Source organism: Neopelma chrysocephalum, unplaced genomic scaffold, assembly GCF_003984885.1.
Source record: "Neopelma chrysocephalum unplaced genomic scaffold, ASM398488v2 Primary Assembly neopelma1_69, whole genome shotgun sequence".
NCBI lineage: Eukaryota > Metazoa > Chordata > Aves > Passeriformes > Pipridae > Neopelma > Neopelma chrysocephalum.
Genome location: NW_020897729.1, coordinates 5756277 through 5775777, shown reverse-complemented (window position 1 = coordinate 5775777; position 19501 = coordinate 5756277). Strand labels below are relative to the sequence as shown.

General features: G+C 39.1%; 1 protein-coding gene across 4 annotated transcripts in view; it reads right to left on the bottom strand.

The window, feature by feature from the left end:
* Nucleotides 1-19501, bottom strand: part of TBL1XR1 (transducin beta like 1 X-linked receptor 1) — a 110578-nt gene that overhangs the window by 5742 nt on the left and 85335 nt on the right. For 3 of the 4 annotated variants that reach the window (XM_027685515.1, XM_027685514.1, XM_027685516.1), the window contains 13 exons: nucleotides 16076-16178; nucleotides 13748-13893; nucleotides 12061-12280; nucleotides 9942-10089; nucleotides 9586-9727; nucleotides 9229-9292; nucleotides 9030-9127; nucleotides 7368-7428; nucleotides 6046-6167; nucleotides 5506-5580; nucleotides 2959-3086; nucleotides 2614-2779; nucleotides 1625-1726 (listed from right to left, as the gene is read on the bottom strand). In XM_027685515.1, coding sequence (XP_027541316.1) covers nucleotides 1625-1726; nucleotides 2614-2779; nucleotides 2959-3086; nucleotides 5506-5580; nucleotides 6046-6167; nucleotides 7368-7428; nucleotides 9030-9127; nucleotides 9229-9292; nucleotides 9586-9727; nucleotides 9942-10089; nucleotides 12061-12280; nucleotides 13748-13893; nucleotides 16076-16133 — 1530 coding nt within the window. In that variant the 5' untranslated portion in view covers nucleotides 16134-16178. The remainder of the gene's footprint in view (nucleotides 1-1624; nucleotides 1727-2613; nucleotides 2780-2958; nucleotides 3087-5505; nucleotides 5581-6045; nucleotides 6168-7367; nucleotides 7429-9029; nucleotides 9128-9228; nucleotides 9293-9585; nucleotides 9728-9941; nucleotides 10090-12060; nucleotides 12281-13747; nucleotides 13894-16075; nucleotides 16179-19501) is intronic. The other variant, XM_027685517.1, reaches the window with a different exon arrangement.

Below are 19501 nucleotides of genomic sequence, written 5' to 3'. Positions count from 1 at the left end.
AGACTGCTGAAAGCCCCATCCAACCTGGCCTTGAACACTTTCAGGAATGGGGCAGCCACAACTTCTCTGGGCAACCTGTGCCAGGGCCTCACCATCATCACAGAAAAGACTTTTTTCCTAATATCTAACCTAAACCTGACCTCTTTCAGTTTGAAGCCATTCCCCCTCATCCTGTCACTAAATTCTCTTGTAATCTAGATTATAAAAATACAGTAAAACGAACTCAAAAATTTGTGGGCTGGGTAAATAGAATTGATCAGAATAATTCTGAAAAAAACAGTGACAGTATACAAATTCCAGTTTTAGTCTTCTAAAAATCTTCCCTAAGTAGTACTTCTATGTGTGTCAGATATAGAAATCTCTTTGTAAAATATAAACATATACAAGGTACTACCAGCTGTAAGTACAGAGTGGATGAGAAGGGCTTTCAATAGCAAACAATATAAAACAAAGTAAGCCCAAAATTTTTAAAAAAACAGAAACTAAATGAAAACAAATCTATTGCAAATACAATCGGCCTCTTGGGCCAAATTAACTGGAGGACTGGAAAGGTTACAAAGCATGTATAAAAAAGGGTCATCTAGGGAGAATGATAATTAATTTCTACTCAGGATATGCCTTGAGCTTTTGTCCTTTTAATCCTTTTACAAGACTAAAATGATATGAAAGACCAATCAAAAATAATTCTCTAGAATTTTGGTTTCTTAAAAGCTGAAACTTCTATTTTCTGTTCTGAACTCTTAACAAGATAACCTTACTTAACAGCACAGAGCATGCAGGAGGGAGAATGCTTTGGCACCTCTGTTAAGATACTACCTGAGACTCTGGACTACTAAGCTGCCAGATTGCTTTTGGTGACTTTGGTAAAGGAAGCTACAGTACTTCAAAACACAATTCTTTTATCACCCTCATTTTCTTTTAATTATGCTTTTCCTTAGGCTCTCTTCTCCATGCTTTGAAAACCATGGCGAGAGAGAGGCAAGCAAAAAACCCAGTGCTCATTATAAAGACCTCCACGTTCACATTTCACTGCAGTGCTCTGCAGGGCAGTGTCAGAGCAGCCAGGAGGTGATGCTCCAACACCCCATTGGGAGATGATGGTGGGGGCATTCATGATTAGCTAAACACATCATTTTATTCCCTACTTTTTCTAAGCACAGTAAGTAGAACATTATTTACATACAGCTCCTGACATTTTTAGGAACTTTTTAATTACAAGCATTCAGAAATTTGTACTTTGTTTTGCTGCTGAATGCAATGCAGAGGGTATGTCTTTTCTATCGTGTGTTATAAGAATATCACCTACACTGAACATTTTCACTTGAAGAGGGCAAAGAGTTGAAAATGAACCTGTTTCCAGACTGGACGTACTTCCATAGTAAGCCCAGTAGGAATAGAAAATATAAATTTGTGACATCTCCACCTTCTGAAGTTTTTGGAGGGCTGAGAACAGTGATGCATTGAACTGGAATAAAGGCATTTTCCTTACAGCACCGTTACAGGTGAAAACCTACAGGTGAGCTGGCTGTATTCAACCTTCACTAGAGAAGGAAATTTTGTTTCTGTTGTTAGTCAAAAGATTAGAATGTTATTAGAATGTGAGGCCAAGTCAAGCAGCACTTACTGAACCATCTGAAGCACTTGCTCCAACTTTGTCTCCTGCTGCATTCCAGCAAACCTCGAAAATCCCTCCTGTTCCCCGATAACTGTGAACTAGGGCACCTGTCTAAAAAGGGATAAAACAGGTAATTAATACAACAAAATTGAAGTGAACAAGTACAATTTGGACATGTAAAAATTCCCTACTGCTTTTAAAAGCTGAAATTCTCAGAAGAAAATGGTCCAGGTGAAACTTCTGGACAGTCTCAGCACTGTGTTAAAGAATGTGACGCAATTATTGCATCCTGAGCTCTTGTGTTTGACAGGGAAAACTGGGGATGGTCACAACTACTTCCAATTACTAAAATGAGCCTTTCAAAAATTAACACCTAATTCCAACTAGCCAGAGATTGCATCATGTCTGACAACAAGGTCCTTAAACTTTCAATCATAATAAACCTGTTTATTTTTGCCAGAAATACCAAACAAGTAATAGTGTCCTATTTTACAAAGTTATGCAGAAACATTTTGTTGTCATCATCTTCTCTCGCTTTACATTCTCTTGTTTTTCAGTGAAATTCAGTGAAACAGCTAATCAGATTAGTATTAGTCTACATCCACTCATTTTTCACAAGAAACCTGTTTTATCAGGACTTGAAAGTTCAGAGTTAAAGACAGTATTTGGATGCAACGTGTTATTGGAGACACTTTGCTGAGTGGTTTTTTGTTGGTCATTTTTTGGCTGGCTCTTTTTGGTTTGTTTGTAGGGGGTTTTCTGCTAAGTAAAGACAACATAAGGACAATTATTACTTCACCATAGGCAAGCACTCAGGTGAGAGGTTAAATGTACATCCATGATCAGAAGCAATGTTAGAACAAAGAGAAGGCGAAGCAGCGTGGTAGGAATGGCAAAGCTTTTTGTGGCTGAAACATGATGGAGCAACAAAGGTTGGAAAGGTGCTGATGGAAAAGACCAAAACAAAATTCCCAAGAGACAGAACAGTATTAAAATACCTGTGTATTCCAGATGTGTACACATTTATCAAAGGAGCCACTGGCCAGATACCTGCCATCAGGACTGAAAGCTACACTGTACACAGGTTCTTGATGTTTTGTCAGAGTATGAATACAAATTCCTCTGTCTACATCCCATAACCTAACAGTAGAATCAAAGGATGCACTGTCAAGGAAAAAGACAAGAGATGAATTGTATCTCAATTCAACATATTTTTGTTACTAATACAAACAGAATATGACAAAGTATCCTCCATGCTTCAAAACATTCAGTGAACCTACATTTATAGAGAGTCAAGTAAAAATAATGTTTAAGTAGCATTTTAAACCAGGATTAAATAGTACCTTGCTAACATAAGATTGGCATTTGGATTATTTGTTCCTGGTCCTGTAGGACTCCATTTGATAGTATAAATTTCTTTGTTGTGTGCTTGTAAATCATGGACACAACTGTCTTGTTTCATACTCCAGATCTATGATAAAAAGGGAAGAAAACACAAAAACATTTAGCACAATATTACACTAAAACACATTTTACATCTTTCTTCCTTATCATTTGCAGGCTGACTGCTACCATTTAAGCCACTCAAAACACTGCTGAGTTCCTAGAGTGATTATGCCAAGTATTATTCCAGGACCTTCCATTCTTTGGGTTGTAAGTCCCCCAGTGAACTTAATGAGTAATAAAGGTGCTGTCTATAGAAACCAGTCTGCCTGAGTTAACTGCAAACCCTTGAAAAGTGCAGGGATGAGAACAGATGCTGAAATGAGAAGAGCAATATGTATATGTTCATGTCTAAGTTGACAAAATATCACAGTCCTATTTTTAAATGAACTTCTTGCTACACAGACTCAGTGAAATAAAGGGATAGTAGAGAAATTTTCTGCTTTCTTACAAATCCACGGACACATATTGCAAAAACCATTATGGCATTTTCCTAGCTTATTAGGATTTACATTGCCAGGTGTGTGTTCAGTATTCCACACAGGTCATTAGGACTCCAACTCCTTTGTGATCATATTCAACAAACAAAATGACTTTATTCTATAAAGAGTTTACACTGCCACTACAGAAGGGATTTTGTGAGGCTTTTATACCTTTTCCTAAATCTGAAACTTGATATGGTAGTTAGCCATCTGAATGCTTTTTTTAATGATATCTGTTTCAGTAGTGCTTTTAGCTCATCTTTTGTTAGAAAAAGTTAAAGAAGCATGCTCAAGTCCAACTGTATTTAAGATGCAATTGAGGTGTATGCTTAAATAAATGATGCTTTTCAGAACTGCTGCTTCACTGAAGAGGAAATTGATTTTCAATGTGCAGACAGAATTGAAATTGTATTTCCAGTTTAAATTGATGAGATCAAAATCTAGCTTCTGTTCCCAAAACCAGTATGGATGAAAAGAGTCCATATCAGCTGCCCTACAGAACATCAAGTTGTCATCACAAGAGAGAAAACTAAGTAGATAAATCAACAGGCACCTTACATGTGCTTCAAAACCTGACATTTATTCCTTCTGCCATTCAAAAGTAAGTGATCCACAAGTGATTAGTGATGAGTAGACTTATCCTCAACCACTTGGTCTTTGAACTAATCCTGAACAAAACGATAACACTCATTCCAGCCTGGGCTGAATTCAAAACAGCAACCAAGAAGTTAATTGCCTGCATTGCCTGAGCCCACAAACACTGACATGTTCCCAGTTGTCACCTCTACTCACTGAGAGGCAGCAGCAACAGCTCGAGCTCTAGATTGGAATTCATCACACTGGAGTTTCAGCTGTTTAAGTATTAAATAGCTAGCTTAAACTGGCTACTCTGACTCCATCCATTGCCAATGGAGAACAACTGATGCTCTCAGGGGTTTAACTCATCACACTTGACTTAAGACACAACTTAGGAAAGGATGAATTGCTCTTCAGCAGTGCTAGACACTGCTGACTGAAGATGTCTAGACATCTAGCTTTAGACAGGAGGCTTAATGCTAAAATGTTTATATTCAGATAAGGTGATTTCCATTGCCAGAGACTGACTGTGTGCCAGCAGGAGGGATATGCGGCTACTCATTCAGCTATTCCTTGTCCCTGATTAAACAACATGAGCTGGACAGAATTAACTGTCCCAAGGGCTGTAGCAGGACAGTGCTGCCAGTGCAAAAAGTGTGTCCTGAAACCCCACTAAACACAGGGCTAAAGCACCCACTGAATGTAAAGCAGTATGGGAGTAATGGAAAGCATCTGTGCCACGGAAGCAGCAAAGGCCTGTCAGGCATGAACAGCCTCATTTATTCAAGTGCATGTAACCTGGAGGCATTTTTGTAGGGATCTCTAGGGCGCCCTGAACTCATATGTGTAAGTTACAGTGTCCTCTGCACTCAAAGGTTTGCCCCAGTTCTACAGGAAAGCAGGTTGCTATGAATTATAGAATGACTCCTGATGAATTGGAAAAACCAAGGAGTGCACACAGCCTCTGAAGAAACAATATGCCAAAGATCTTAACTAGAAAGAAGGAGAAAACAGGGCAAAACCAGGAAAGGAGCAAGTCACCCATTCTTGTATGTGCTACATGACATGCATTCCAGCTTTTTCTTTTAACCAAAAGCAACCATCAAGCGTGACAGCTTAATGATTAATGACCTGATTCTGTAAACAGCTAAAAGCACCTAATAAATCATGCTCAGAGTCTCAGGGTGGCAGCCTGTAACAAGCTCTCTGGACCAAAGCTTGGCTCTGATTAACGTGGATTTCTAGGATTGCCTAACCTTGTTACATTAAAAAAGAGCAAATATTGGACAATACATTGGGAAGCACAGTGATACTTCTGGATCGTCCACATGAATGCTGTGCATTCCAGAGTCCTACAAAGACAAGGGCCAGAACCAGAACTCCCATTACCTTTAGGGTCATGTCATCAGAGCAGGATGCCAGGAGATTACCAGTTGGATCCCATTTGATTGCATTTACTTCATTCTAAAATTGAACAATGAGAGTAAGTTGGAGTCTTCACTTCCATTACAAATGACAGCTTACAAAAGATAAAGTTGGACAGCAGTTATGAGTATTTGCATAATTGTCAGGATTTTAACATTTAATTTTCATTCACAGTTTTGCCTTCAACAACAACAACAGCTTTTTGCTACCTGTTCACCACATTTTCCCATGCATGCTTGCACACCACATAGCAAAGTTTTAAAGTTACCATGTTTCTTCTTCTAAAGCTCACTTTTGCATTCTGGCACTGGCAAAAGAAGCTGCTCGTGGGAGTGAGAATTGCTCTAATAATCACAAAGACTACAGTTACCATACGCCCTTAACCACAACTACCTGCATGTGCATCTATTGCCTGTACAAGTGCTGTGTACTGGCAGGTTTACTGGGCCCCCAGTCTCTCATTAATAAAAATATCAGAGCAATCCCCAGTCTTCCAGTACTTACTGTGTGACCCTGGAAGGTTTTGATGGGCCTATCTTGTCCTAGTTTACAAACGTGAATACACATGTCTGTACTGCAAGAGGCAAATGTGTTGTTACTCTGCCAATCAACATCTAATGCTGGTGCTAAAAGAAAAAGAAAGACATTTAAAGCTATTCCTGTATTCTGCAGGAATTTCATGTGCAAATTCAGCACGCACCACCTTAGAACAAATGCCAACAGGAAGCAATGATTAATTTTACAGCAGCTCGGAAGATAATCAAACACTATGAATAGTAAGAAATGCAGCCAAAATGAGTCTTACACAAAATGAAACAAAATTTAACATAAGTCATTAAAATAAAGAATATATCTCAAATGGAAGTTATACAGAAGACAGGGCAGCAGGACACCAGGCTGTAGTTAAGCCATCTGTAAATAAATCTCAGGAGTCAGCACAAAGAACAGGTTCCCACAACTTCACACGTCGTCACACATGAGCTCATCTCACTAACAGCCCCTGCCTGTGCTGATAGATGACAGCCAGGGAAAGGTAATGATTTACTTCCTTTCTTAATTCCAGTATTATAAGGTGTGGTAACTTGAAGCTTAATCATGGGCAACATATTCCATTTGATCACACCAGATATTTATGGCAGATAGCACTCAGAACTGCTTGGAGTAAATAATGAAGTTTTTTATTGTTGTCATGCCACTGGAAATGTTGTGTGAGCAGAATGAAGAGTGGAAACAAGACACATTTCTTAAAGGCCCTTCAATGACATGTCCGTCATCCTCTCCGTTCTGTTTCCCAGCTGATTCTGGCAGGCTTGCTCAGCATGCAGCCCACAGAGCAATTTGTCTGACCTCCTGTGAGGCTGCACTCTCATCCCAGCTGGCCACTGAACAGCCTTTCAGCTGGTTTGTGGCCAAACAAATTGGGGACAGCACAGCGGGAAGCAGGGAACAATGGGATGCGGGGCCGGGATTACTGTAGCAGGAAGATGACAAATGCAGTCCTTAGGTAATAAACACAAGTCCCTCGTGGCCCACCCAGTTGATTTGTCTGCCACTGTACTACAGAAAGTCAGGAAGATTTGGATTATTTATCTCTTATGACTTTCACAGAAATGCAATAAAACTGTGAGCTATAAAATCAGAACAAATCTACCTTTGTTCACATTTTCATTACGAATATGGGAGTCAGTAACCAAAGACTGCCTGTTAGATTTTAAAATGGTGTGAACAAGCACCACAAGCACCGGATCTTTTAACTTACTTTAATAAATAACACTTTTTTTCATCTTTTCAGATGACAATCCTGAATGACCAAAATCAAGACTTACCAGAATGAAAAGGAAACTGCTGCTTGGCTTCGCCAGTGTGGGCATCCCAAATAATTGTGGTCTGTATTAAACAGATAAATAAACAATAAACAAACTTGTGCAAATTGGTAATTTCCCAACAATTACCACCATTCACAAGCACCAGAGTACCTATGCTGCTCCCCACCACCCAAACCTGATCCTGATTATACATTTCTAGTGTTTTAACCAGTACTAAAGGAAATGGTAGTAGACGTACAGACAGTACCTTCTTAGCCCTATTTATATTCTTGTAATCCATTCCATACATCTACTTTTATTTCAAATACTTGAATATTCAGATTGTAATATCAGCTACTCACTTGTCCCTAAGGAGATCTTATCAACAATTGGTCACATTCTGAAAGATTTAAGGGTGCAATTTTGTTCTGAGTTATTCTCTGCCAATATTTGGGTTAAAGAAACCTTACAGGACAAAATTTGTGTCTTATGATCACTATATTATTTGCCAATATCCCTGATCTACCTCAACGATCAATGAAAATTTTGACACCACATTCAATGGAAGCATGAACTGACCACATAAATAATTTATGAAAAAGAAGCATTAAAGTTGGAACAATCTTTCTGCTAATGCAGAATATTTTTCGTAGCATAAACTCAGTTGCTTTGTCTAGGAAGTTTTATTGACTGAAATGAGGCTTCTATTCTCCTCCAGAATATTTTTCTGCAAATTAAAGCTGTACCTCCAAAAAGATTTAAAAACTGGCATAACCATCACAGCTGCCAAAAGAGGAAACACATCCTTTCCATGCTTTGAAACACTCAATTTTCCTTCCTTTGTGCCAGCACAAGCATTTATAAAGCTGGGCACTAAAGCAAACCAGGTTAAATGTGTGCAGGAAAAAATAACAAATAAAGGAGAGAATTTACAGCTTTACAGTGACACTGCCAGTTTTAAGTGGTTGTACTGAGCTTGCAGTTTGCTACTCTCGCTAAGAGAAAGCCTGTGCTGATTTCTGCACCTTGAATCAGCTACTCAACTCTTCTTACACTTTTGAACACTCTATTTGATTCTTTGAATTCACCTTAAGACTATTCTTCATCACTATGTGCCCTTCCTAATATTCATAGAATCTCTCACGCTAACAACAGCTCTGAATTTAAAGACCTTGTGAGTCTAAGTTTGTTTAGAGATGTGAAATAAAACACAGTTAAACAATGAGCTCCATGGCATTACCCTACTGGCACTTCCCCAGTTACATATATCGACTTTCCTTATATTCCAGCTCTAAACTTTTCAACCATTCTCAGGCTTGACTGATATCCAACTCAGTGATTTTTTTCCCCTGAGGCTTTGCATAAAGTGCTTCACTAAATTTTAGATGATTTGGGTTTTAAAAAGGTTTAATGTTTCTGCTTTCAACACACTTACTTTCCAACTTAGGCTAAACTAATTGCGAAGAGATCCATGGACACTGAAATCTAAGAAATTAAAATATCTCAATAAACTACCATGAAACCCAAAGAAACACAGCTAGAACAACAAGTTCTTTGTAAGTACATATTTACATCCCATGCCTTCAGTTCAATTTACTTACTTCTCATAGCTTTGTTATTTTGCTTACAATTAGATTATAATGGTGAAGGAAAGAATTTTAATTTTACCAAAGATTATCTCACCTTGTCCACTCCTGCACTTAAAATGAAGTTTCCTTTCTTGTTCCATTTTAACGCAAATATAGGACCTTTATGTTGCCCTAAGGTGCTGGCAAGATTACCTGAAAATTTATATTGATATGAATACATTAAAAAAATAAAAAACTATGCTGTGAGCCACAATACAGGAAAATATATTGGAAATTAAAAGTATTTTACTTACCATCTTTAGTCCATATCCTGGCAAAGCCATCGTAAGACCCAGTTGCTAGAAGTGTACCTTCACTCTGCCAGCAGAAAGGTCATTTATTTATTTTTTTTTACTATATAACTCAAAGCTAAAGAGCGCAAATTTCAGGTAGAATACATCTGCATAAGATTTACAGTATTAATTCCACTGATTACAACTTATTAAAAAGAAGTTCCATAAGTGCAATAGAAGAAACTACAATGCCACTCAAAACAGAAATATTTCAGGTGCCACCAGAGGATGCACCGTTGCTGTCACTTAAAATTCGACTATGCAAAACCGTGAGTACAATTTTCCCTGGGTGTTTTGAGCACTGCCTTTTGTACTTACGTTCCAGTCCAGCGATGTCACATCTTTGTTGCTGGGTACATCCTGCCCTCCTTCCCGGATGCAGTGCCGAAGTACCAGCTGCGTCGAGCCGCTCGTGCTGTTCTCACTGAGGTTCCATATCCGTGCTGTCGAATCTCCAGATCTACAAAACATTATTGTATAGTATCATATATAATTGTATCACATTATTATTGTTATTTTAAAAAAAATATATATAATTGGAAGTACTCTTTTCTAAACAGCAAACACGGCACTTGGCGCAGAGGGCGTTGGGATAGGTGTTATTTTAACTCATTGCCATCAGCACTCAGCAGTGAGCCAGATATTCCACAGACATTCCTGCTAAGTGCACATACCCTGAGGCCAAAAGGTCACTAACGGGATTCCAGGCACAGATGAATACTTCAGATTCATGGCCACGCAGCACCACTGCCTTGTTGGGAGGGATTTCAACATCTCCGTCTACTTCCATCATGTCTGTGTGATTATCTGCATTGTGGGAAACAGTAGAGAGAGGTGGATTTTAATATTTTGGGACAATACTACTGTACGGGTCAGATTCTTCTGGGATGAGGAAAACAATCCACAATTTATGTGATGCAAAAATCCGACAAAGCTGTCACGTTCCCTTATTTCTCCAGTTCCAATTTGTGAAGTGCTATAAACAGATGGGGAGTTCCAAAAATGTGGGAAAGCTCTTTGCCCTTCTAAACCTTCGCATTCCAAATGGATTTAATTTTGAGGCTTCAAAACTGAGGCTGAAAGTTATTTTTTTGCTATGTTAAAAAACAAATGCTGTTACAAGCACTCAGTTTCTCAGGCCCAGTGTTGCATAGTTACAATATGTTACTAGTCTAACTTGTGCTTTGAAATACGCTTATTACACATTCATTTTCAAAAATCTCTCTTTTCAGCAATTGCAGTCAAACAGGTTTTAAATCTACATCTCAGACGCTTCATTTACAAAATGGCTTTAATTAATATAATCACATTTGGTGATACAGTAAACTGATAACAGAACCTCTCAGCAATTACCATGGAATTGTGGCAACACAGAACTTCCTACGTGGAAGTGAGGTTGTATCCATATTGTTCTGTAAAACACACTGGGGGTAATTCAATAGTTCTCTTGGCATCTGCCATCAATCATTTTCTATTATTAAAAATAAATTCACGCTGAGTGTAAATGCAGAATATGAGGATTGCTGCACAGTTCACCTGTTCCATACTTATTCACTGCGGTTAAACAAATCATTCCACATCTACTGCTTAATTTAGCATTAAGGGTTTCTGTCACTGTTTGTACGTGTGAGAAAACAGAAGAGGCTGTTAGAACATGCATAGTTTTCAGCAAGACACCATATAAAGCATTGCTTCAGTCAGAGAATCGATGCCAGTATGAAGTGCTGTACCAGCCAGCAGGGGCTGCTGGTAGATCACAGTTAACAGTGCTGTGATCCAAGGTTTACCCTTCCTCTATCCAGTTCACAGTTAACGAGTAGATGTTCTTTTGAGATTTTTAAATGAGAGCATCAAAGTAGAGAGCTTATTTGTTTCAGCCAAAGATTATATTTCCAGCTTTTTATCACCTATACTAATAAAAAAACTCTTAGTAAAATCCAGAACTTGTATGTGGTCTGATATTAATATTCTCTCAAAAATGTCACTTCTTCAGGTGTTTTTACAGTGGGAGCTGTAACTCCCACTCTTAAATGTGAAACTCAGACTTCCAGAACAATATTTTCCGAATAATTTTTTAACACCTGACCCAAACTTTTCCATACTGAGCCTGACTGTAAGGTATGTTCCTTTGATCAGTGACGACAAAGAGAACTCATTTATTTCACCAATCACAGCTAAAATGGAATTGATGAACAAACCAACCTTGAAAGCGTTGCGCTGAATAATTCTGAATAGCAAATCATGAAAACTGATACTGACAAAAGAAACAAGTGACACCTGACTTGTCCCAGCAACCATGACCTCAGGTAGGCCTGTCCTAGGGGGAGTCAGAGGTAGAGCTCCCAATCCATGGATTAACAGAACCTGTTGGAAGGAGTTTGTGGAGCTTCAATGCTCAGTTTTAACTGGTTGCGGATCAGCAGAGTCCTCTCCTCTTTCCCTGTACAGGGGCCAAACCTGAGGAGATGCAACGTTTTAAGAGTTGTCTCTGGTTATTTTCTGCAAGAGCTTTCAGAGGGTTCTGTGAAAAACCTTCAGATGATGGGAAAGGAGCAGTAATAGAAGTGAGACTGGGCCAAGGGAATATGGTGAATTAATGAATTCAGAAGTTTGCATCTCCCGCGATTCCAAATATCAAACTGGGGACTGACAAAGGTGAGACACCATCTGAAGGTATTCTCTGCAAGCTGAGGGGTTACCTCTTCACTTGTACTTCACTGTCTACTGGCTCATATTTTGAGAAACAACAAGAAAATGCTATCACAGCTTAAGGTCATTTCTGTCTCAACTTACTTGCTATAGTATGTGCTCCATTCTCTTCCCCATTTGCAGTATTCTCTCCATTTTTTGCTGATCCCTGTTGGTTGGTGGCGGCTGCAGCTGCAGCAGCTGCTGCCTGCTGTTGTGCAAGTTTATCTCTGTAGGCCTGTTGTCTTGTCTGTACCACATCAGGCATCACTGCATCTATCAGTGAGAGAGACTCTATCGGCCTACCATCAAACAAGGTACCATCCTAAATTACAGCAGAGGGAGAAAACAAAAAAAGAAAGACAACACCAAGTACAAATTAACATTATGGGCAAAAATTCCAAGAAAAACTAAAGCAAAAGTTCTGATTTAATACAATACATATAACAAATGGTGCTGGAAGTGATATCTCATCACTGTCGTGGTCAGGATTGGAATTTTGATCTAAAGTTAAGTGGCCACTGTAAATATGCAAAAAAAGCCACTGCAGCCCTCTGGGAGAGACTGTGGAATCAAAAGTTATTTGCTTCGAGTTTGCTAATTCATCTGCTAAAGCAAAAAATTCTGTAAGCTATCTATGAATATGATTTCAAACATGAGTGGCTGCAGCAAAATCTAATGGTTTGTTTGAAGAGCGAGTAGCAAACATTGCAACTCGGGTCACTGACTTGTGAAGTTATTCTATCTTATTAGACTAATACTTTCCATAAACATATTATCTGGAGAGTTGACTAGTTTTCTTCCTTTTTTTAAACAGTGCTGGCATGCTTTCAAACAACAAGGAAGAATTTTATCCTGAAATGGACAAGACCCAGTTAAAAATACACTTATACATATGCTAGGCCTTTGTAAGGATCTATTTTTAGGAGCTAGAAGGATTCCTTGCAATAAATACAGGGTGTCTTTCTTCTATTCCTATCACTTGCTTTATTTTTCTGAGGCTTCCTAAGGGAAAGGATTTGCTTGGAACTATGAAAACTACATATAAACAGCAGGCATAAGGGAGACTGGAAAGAGAGCAGAATTAGTAGGGGAAAAAAATAGTTTCCTTCTGTAATCTAACTGACACATAGAAAGGCTGCTAACCTTCCAGGCAGAAATGAGAATGGAAATTGAGGGTGAGTGTCTGCAGCATCAGGCAGGAAGATACATAGCCTTCTGTACTGCTGGAATAACCATTTAAACATCAAATTTAATAGATCCTGCTCAAGATGAATTAGCCAGCAGAGGCAAAAGGCAAAGTGGCATTTACCTTCATCCTTCCTGCCACAAATTCAAACCCTCTCTCTACTTGGAAACCTTGCCTTTGGGCTCTCATTACTTCATTATAACGACACATCACCCAAATGAGAGCTGCATAGTGCTCTCCCATCTCCCTACTGCCAGCCTAGGAAAATAAAAAGTTAAGAGATTACTTGTCTCAATTATTATCTTATCTCACTTGTCTGGATGTACTACAACATTATATTAGGGTAAAAACTCTACAGACAACGGACCTTTAAGCATTGAGCCAGAACACCATGCCTGGTGTTGTGTGGCTGCACTGGGCAGAACCCCTACCCAGTTATGTCACTCCATTCTGGTTCCACCACTGGAGTCATGGTGAACACCAGCAGTAAGGAATCTGAAGTAGAAGTAAATAAATAGGATACAAGAAAGTTAAGAAAAAATACTAACATTCAAACTTACTGCAAGCAAGGACACAACGCTCCTGCAGGCAAAGCCTCCTTACCTCATTAATACTGACTTCTGCCTCTACATATTGCAGACCTTTCTGGATGATGGAAATCAAAGCAGCTGGTGGCACCAGAGCACCATTTATATTAGACTGGCTGATATGGCTCTCTATACCAAAGGTAAATGCTGAATGGGAAAACCCTAAAGACAAGGCAAAGACATCAGAATTGATTTACAGACAGAGAACACTATTTGCTGTACCATGGTAGGATCTTCTGTTTACAAACCTAAGCAACTTATACAAAGTTATAGCATGTTTATGAGCTACAAAAAACCCTCAGCAAAATGCCTCATTTCCCTCATAGGTCTCTAATTTAAACACACAAAAAGATAAAAGCAACGTTTAAATATGAACACAACTACAGTATCATTGGGAGAATATCTGTGCATGAGTCAATACAAAAATACAAAATATACAGTTCACAACAGCATTTAAACATATTTATATATTCATAAACTACATGTGTGTATTGTATAAGATACAGTATTTAATTATATATATATATCTCCCCAAGACACCAAGACTCACTTGCTACTTTTACTCAGTGATTTGATACCCATGAAAGCGAAATGGACCTGTACATAGAACAGAATTCAGCTCACGGTACAGTGCTGTCATAACTGTGTATGCTTTGGCACCTAGAGCTACATCAGCACTGTGCACTGATTAAGAAGTAGCAAACATGTTATGGTGCAGCACTGGCAGCTGCTTGCTACTTATTTGATCACCCTGAAAAACTGAATTTAACCTAGAGAAAAATAGTTGTTTCAGCAAATTAACTTTTCTGTCATGGATTTTTTCTTAAACCACCTTATTTTTTTTTTCCTTTTACCCTGTCAGGTAAGTAAGAAGCTGCCTGAAAACTTTCAAATGAAGATGAAGCAATTTTGTAAGTTTGGCTTCTGTGACAAAAGCAATCTGCAACTAGAATGAGAACGTGCAATAGTTTTCAGTAAATTCAGACGGAACAGTGAGTTTCTGCTTTCTTTTGACAGGCAGATACTGAAAAACTCTGCCATCCACCATTGCTTCTGGTGCTTCTCTGTCTCAAATTGGGAAGTCCATGAGAAGTGAACCTATGTTGCATGAGCCAAATGCATTTTCAAGAAGCCTGAAGCCGCCCATCAGCAATCACTAAACAAAACTAAGAATCAGTATATGTTGAAACAGCAAGGTAAAATATATATTATGTATTTTTATATATATATATATATATATACATACATTAAAGTTGATCTCTTACACTCTTATCTTAAGACTGGAGTTTATTTTTGCTTTAACATGCAGACTTCTTTTATGAATTGCTGAGATCATATTCCCTCCTGGCAGCTGACAATCATCCCTTGTTCATTTACTAGGGCATGCCCTGACTTCCAGTCAAATCTACCCGTTCTAAATGTAGGCTGCATTAAGCAGTCAATGTCACAGCTGTGAGTAAAGATGATGTTGTCTCTTACACAGCTTCAAGAATAACCACCACCACAAAACTCCCTGCAGCCATATGGCCACATCTAGAAACCCAAACACGCAACACAAACTGCTGATCCGACTGGGTTTGGGAAGCTTTAAAAATAAGGGAACGCTGCTGCATTCTTGCTTGTGTTTTACAGACACAGTCAGTTTGGATGAATGTGACAGGAAAAAGGTTTCTTTTTAAGTCTGACAATATTCAACTGCCTTTTACTCCCAAGAAGCAGGAGGTTTTGGCCAGCCTGATGCCAAAGGACAAGATCCTCCAAGAAAGCGTCCTGCAGGAAGGGAGGCTTTTGGGAACCCAAGACTGTAAAAAAATCTGTTCATCTCCACTTAGATTCCAGCGATACAAGTCATACAGTCACAGCTGCCACTTCTTCCTTCGAAGCACAGCAACATCTGCCCTCCCACAGTCACATTCAGGCAAGGAATTCAGTGACACAAGACCAGCTTGCAGGAGCACCATTGCTCCAAGAATACAGGAAAAAACAGTATTTTGCTGATCACCCTATTTTCTTCTTCAAGTAGCTCCGAAGAAAATGGTGCAAAGTGCCACGGTCACCCTGCAGAGAAGTGATCTCCAGGAAAATGCATTTCTAGCAATCGAGTGAGTCCTTGGCTGGTTGACTGCCATCTGAAGACTCCAAATGACTAAATCTGATTAAGTTACAGAAGGTAACTTGGCAGGGATTCGTTCTCTTGTTGAGAAGAAATACCAAGAAACAGTTCAGACAGAAGCACATGCCTACTGGCAAAATAATTAAATGAGCCTGTGTTTGCTAAAGCCGGTTGCCGATGAAGACCAAATAAATTATGCATTGTTTAATAAACAGAATTGTAAAAACTCACCCGACTCTTGCAAGTATCTATATACCAGGAAGTTAACCTCATCACTGCTTATACTCATCTTTATTCCCAGTTAAACCATGAGGTCACAACAAAGGACACAACCCTGCAAATAAAAAGAAAAGTAGGTCAATTAAATATTTTTAGTACCTAATAGGTATTTCCCAACAAAAGCTATATTTATAAACTAAGTACCTCCCTGGCAGCATAGACAATAGTTTTATTTTATGATGCAAATAAGTCTACTGGAGTCATTAAAAAGGCATTTGTCTCACCACAACATAAAGGTCAGTAAATTAAATATGGAAGGGCCAGATTTTCAAACAATACAAATTGGTATGGATTGCGGAACTATGCTGTTTAATACCAGCACTAAAAAGGCCTCATTTCACAGGTTTTAAAAAATAATCAAGTGAGTTTCATCTATTCAACATTATTGCTATGGAACACTTTTAAAACGTGGATTTTTCTCTCCCTGGCTAACAAAGACCAAGAACTTGGTTTCACATTGGTATCCAAGCAAGTTCCCACTTCTACTTTCTAATCCACTCTTATTTTCAGGTATTCCTTCTCTAGTAAAAAGGTGCAATATGGGCCACAACATGGTGTCTGTTCAAAGAAAGCCCAGTTATTTCCACTAAAAATTAGAAAATATCTCAGCCATAAACTTCAGCTTTGCAAAAGCAATTCTTGATATTAGAGACAAGTTTTAAACAGACCTTTTGGAGCAACATTTCTCTAGGCTTTCATTCAATACTTTAAAAATATTGATGGATATACATATATACTATTTTCCCCTGATTTTATAAATGGTAAACATTTAGCAAGACAAATAATGTATCTGACTATATATACTTTTGATGAAAAACTTTGAAAACCTGAAGCAACGAAGAGTCTTTAAAACAAGAAGAGACAGAATACAGTATTTTTTTTCTAACTCCTAGTCTCATTTTTAAGAACATTCTCATGACTTCTGAATGTTTGAAAACCCTGACCTTTCCAAGTAAACAAGTAAAAACATCAGCTTCCAGAACATATTATGAAATAATGTCCATCTCCTGGTTCCTACTATCCGTCCAGCACTTTTCATCAGCAAACCTTCCTAGGTTTTTTACCCAGTCACTCACCACCATAATTGCTCCAGTACAATAACATCTAGTGGGTGCAACAGGACTGGTAAAGGAAGGAACATTGATACCAACCCTACCCCACCTCTGCACAGCCACCAGCCATGACTGGGGTACAAGACACACCTGCCTAATTCCAATATAATTTGAGGGCTTATTTACTGAGCAGTATGTGAAACAAATGGCATTTTTAGCCATTTCATGCATTAGCAACCAATTTCACCACGTGCAGGACCAGACACCAATTTATTCAGCTATGTTTTGTTGCCATACGTAGCAGAAATTACCTTTCTTTAAGATTGTTTGTTACAGAGAAATTATGTAGGAAGAGGAACAATATTTTCCTTCAGAGAAAAAAGGTAATTAACTTTTAAGAGACTCATAAAGAAGCCTTTTTACATTACACGCACATGCACAAATGGCAGTATTTGTTTCATGGGTCTGTCACTGATTTTTAAGACCTTGCTGCATCACCAAAAAGGACAGATCAAAAGGCAGAAATCAGATGAAAGCACTGTTTGCCACACAGAGAAGTCCTGAATTATTAATAAATAGAGGGCTTCCCACTCAAAGCAGAACCGTGGAGATCCCACATAAATTCACCTGAAGAAAAAAAAAAAAAACCCTAACGTTTTTCTTGTCTGCCAAAAGTGTTCTTCACCCTGCCCAAATCAAACGAGCCTCATTTTTTCAGGGCTGGTTCCAAGTGTTTTCCACAAGACTCTCTGGCAAGGCAGGAGCTGGCACCCGGCTATCAGGAGGTGGCAGTGCAGCACTGGCTGCGGGACCCTGACAACCAGAAAAAAACACAGGAATGCCTTCAATAAATACACCGCCTGCCTGATGAGGACGTGAAACTGAAAAGGGTGCAGAAGGTTCCAGTGTTTTACCAAGATACAGCTTTATCCGTTTTTTCTGTGCCTATTTACACTTTGTGAAAGCTCACTGCTGTGTCTCCCCCAGCCCAGGCCCAGGGGCTCAGGCAGTGCCCGGGGACAAGCGTCCACAGACAAGGGATGCAAGGAACTGTGAGAAGAACGAGCAACACCAAATCCATCTTCCTTCCCATCCCAAGGCAAAATGTCCCATTAGAGAGGAAATACAGCAGAAGTAGAGACAGGAGATGATACAGTAATTATTTCCCTTTGACAAGTTCTGAATTGATACAGGGATGGATTCTGGTTGCCCAGCTTATGCTGCCAACCCTCAAACTGCTGTTGTTTCCACCCCAAGGAACTGTGCTTCCTCCTCTCCTTCTCACTCACAGCTTCCTGGGAAGCACCCAGTGGGAATGACCCGAGACAGCAGCAGTGAGGGGATGATGATGAAAAGAAGCAGAGGTGGGATGGAGAGGGGACACACTGGTCATGCTGCTCTCAGTGCTCATCACACACAGCCACCCCCTCACTTCGAGAAGTTACAACTTGCTAAGGGTGTCTGCCGAAGAAAAACAGTAATGGCAAAGAAAATAAACCTGCTAACCTACAAACCACGTGAACTCTGTTTTCCCTGGTGCCCCAACATGGCCACAGGGCTTGTTTGGGAGGTGACAGAGGAGATTTCTTAGAAGTGGCGTCATGTAAATGGAAACATAAATAGAGGAAGAAAGGCTGAAAACAAGAAAATTACAGGAGAAAAAAATAAATTTATCTCTATGTATCCACCCACGCCCGTACACATGTACCCCAGATACTAATAAATCCAACTCATTAATGCTGGCTTATTTCCCCCAAATCCACTATTTCCACGTGCAATCAACTACTTATTTTGGGCACTTAATAGATATTAATATTGCTCTTTATTTTAGATACAGGAATTAAGTCACCAAAAATACACAGAAAAATGAGACAAAAATAAGTAGAAGTTACACATAACTCCAACCAGTCTTATATTTTTTGCCTAATTTGCGAAGGGACGACTAAAAATATCTTGAAATATTTGCAGCTGTATGTCCCAAACCCATTCCGAAAATGTAACAAGATCCTTGAGGCCCTTTTTTTCCAGCCCTTAAAAAAATTCCAAGTCTTCCTCAAAACATTCTGTGGAATTACACGGCAAAGCATGATGCACCCACACTGCTGTTTTAGATCCAAGTCTGCTTTTAAAGGGAATCTCTCCCACTTGCCTCTACTTTTGTTTTGCACCTTGGAGCAGGCGCAGCGCATGCGAACGAGACTCCTTACTTGTAAAATTAGGATTAAATAAATAAAATACCCCATAATATATCAAAAAAGGGGGCTTATAAACCATGCCCAAATTGCTCATGGGCTTCCAGTCCCTGAGACCACACCAAGGTCGATAT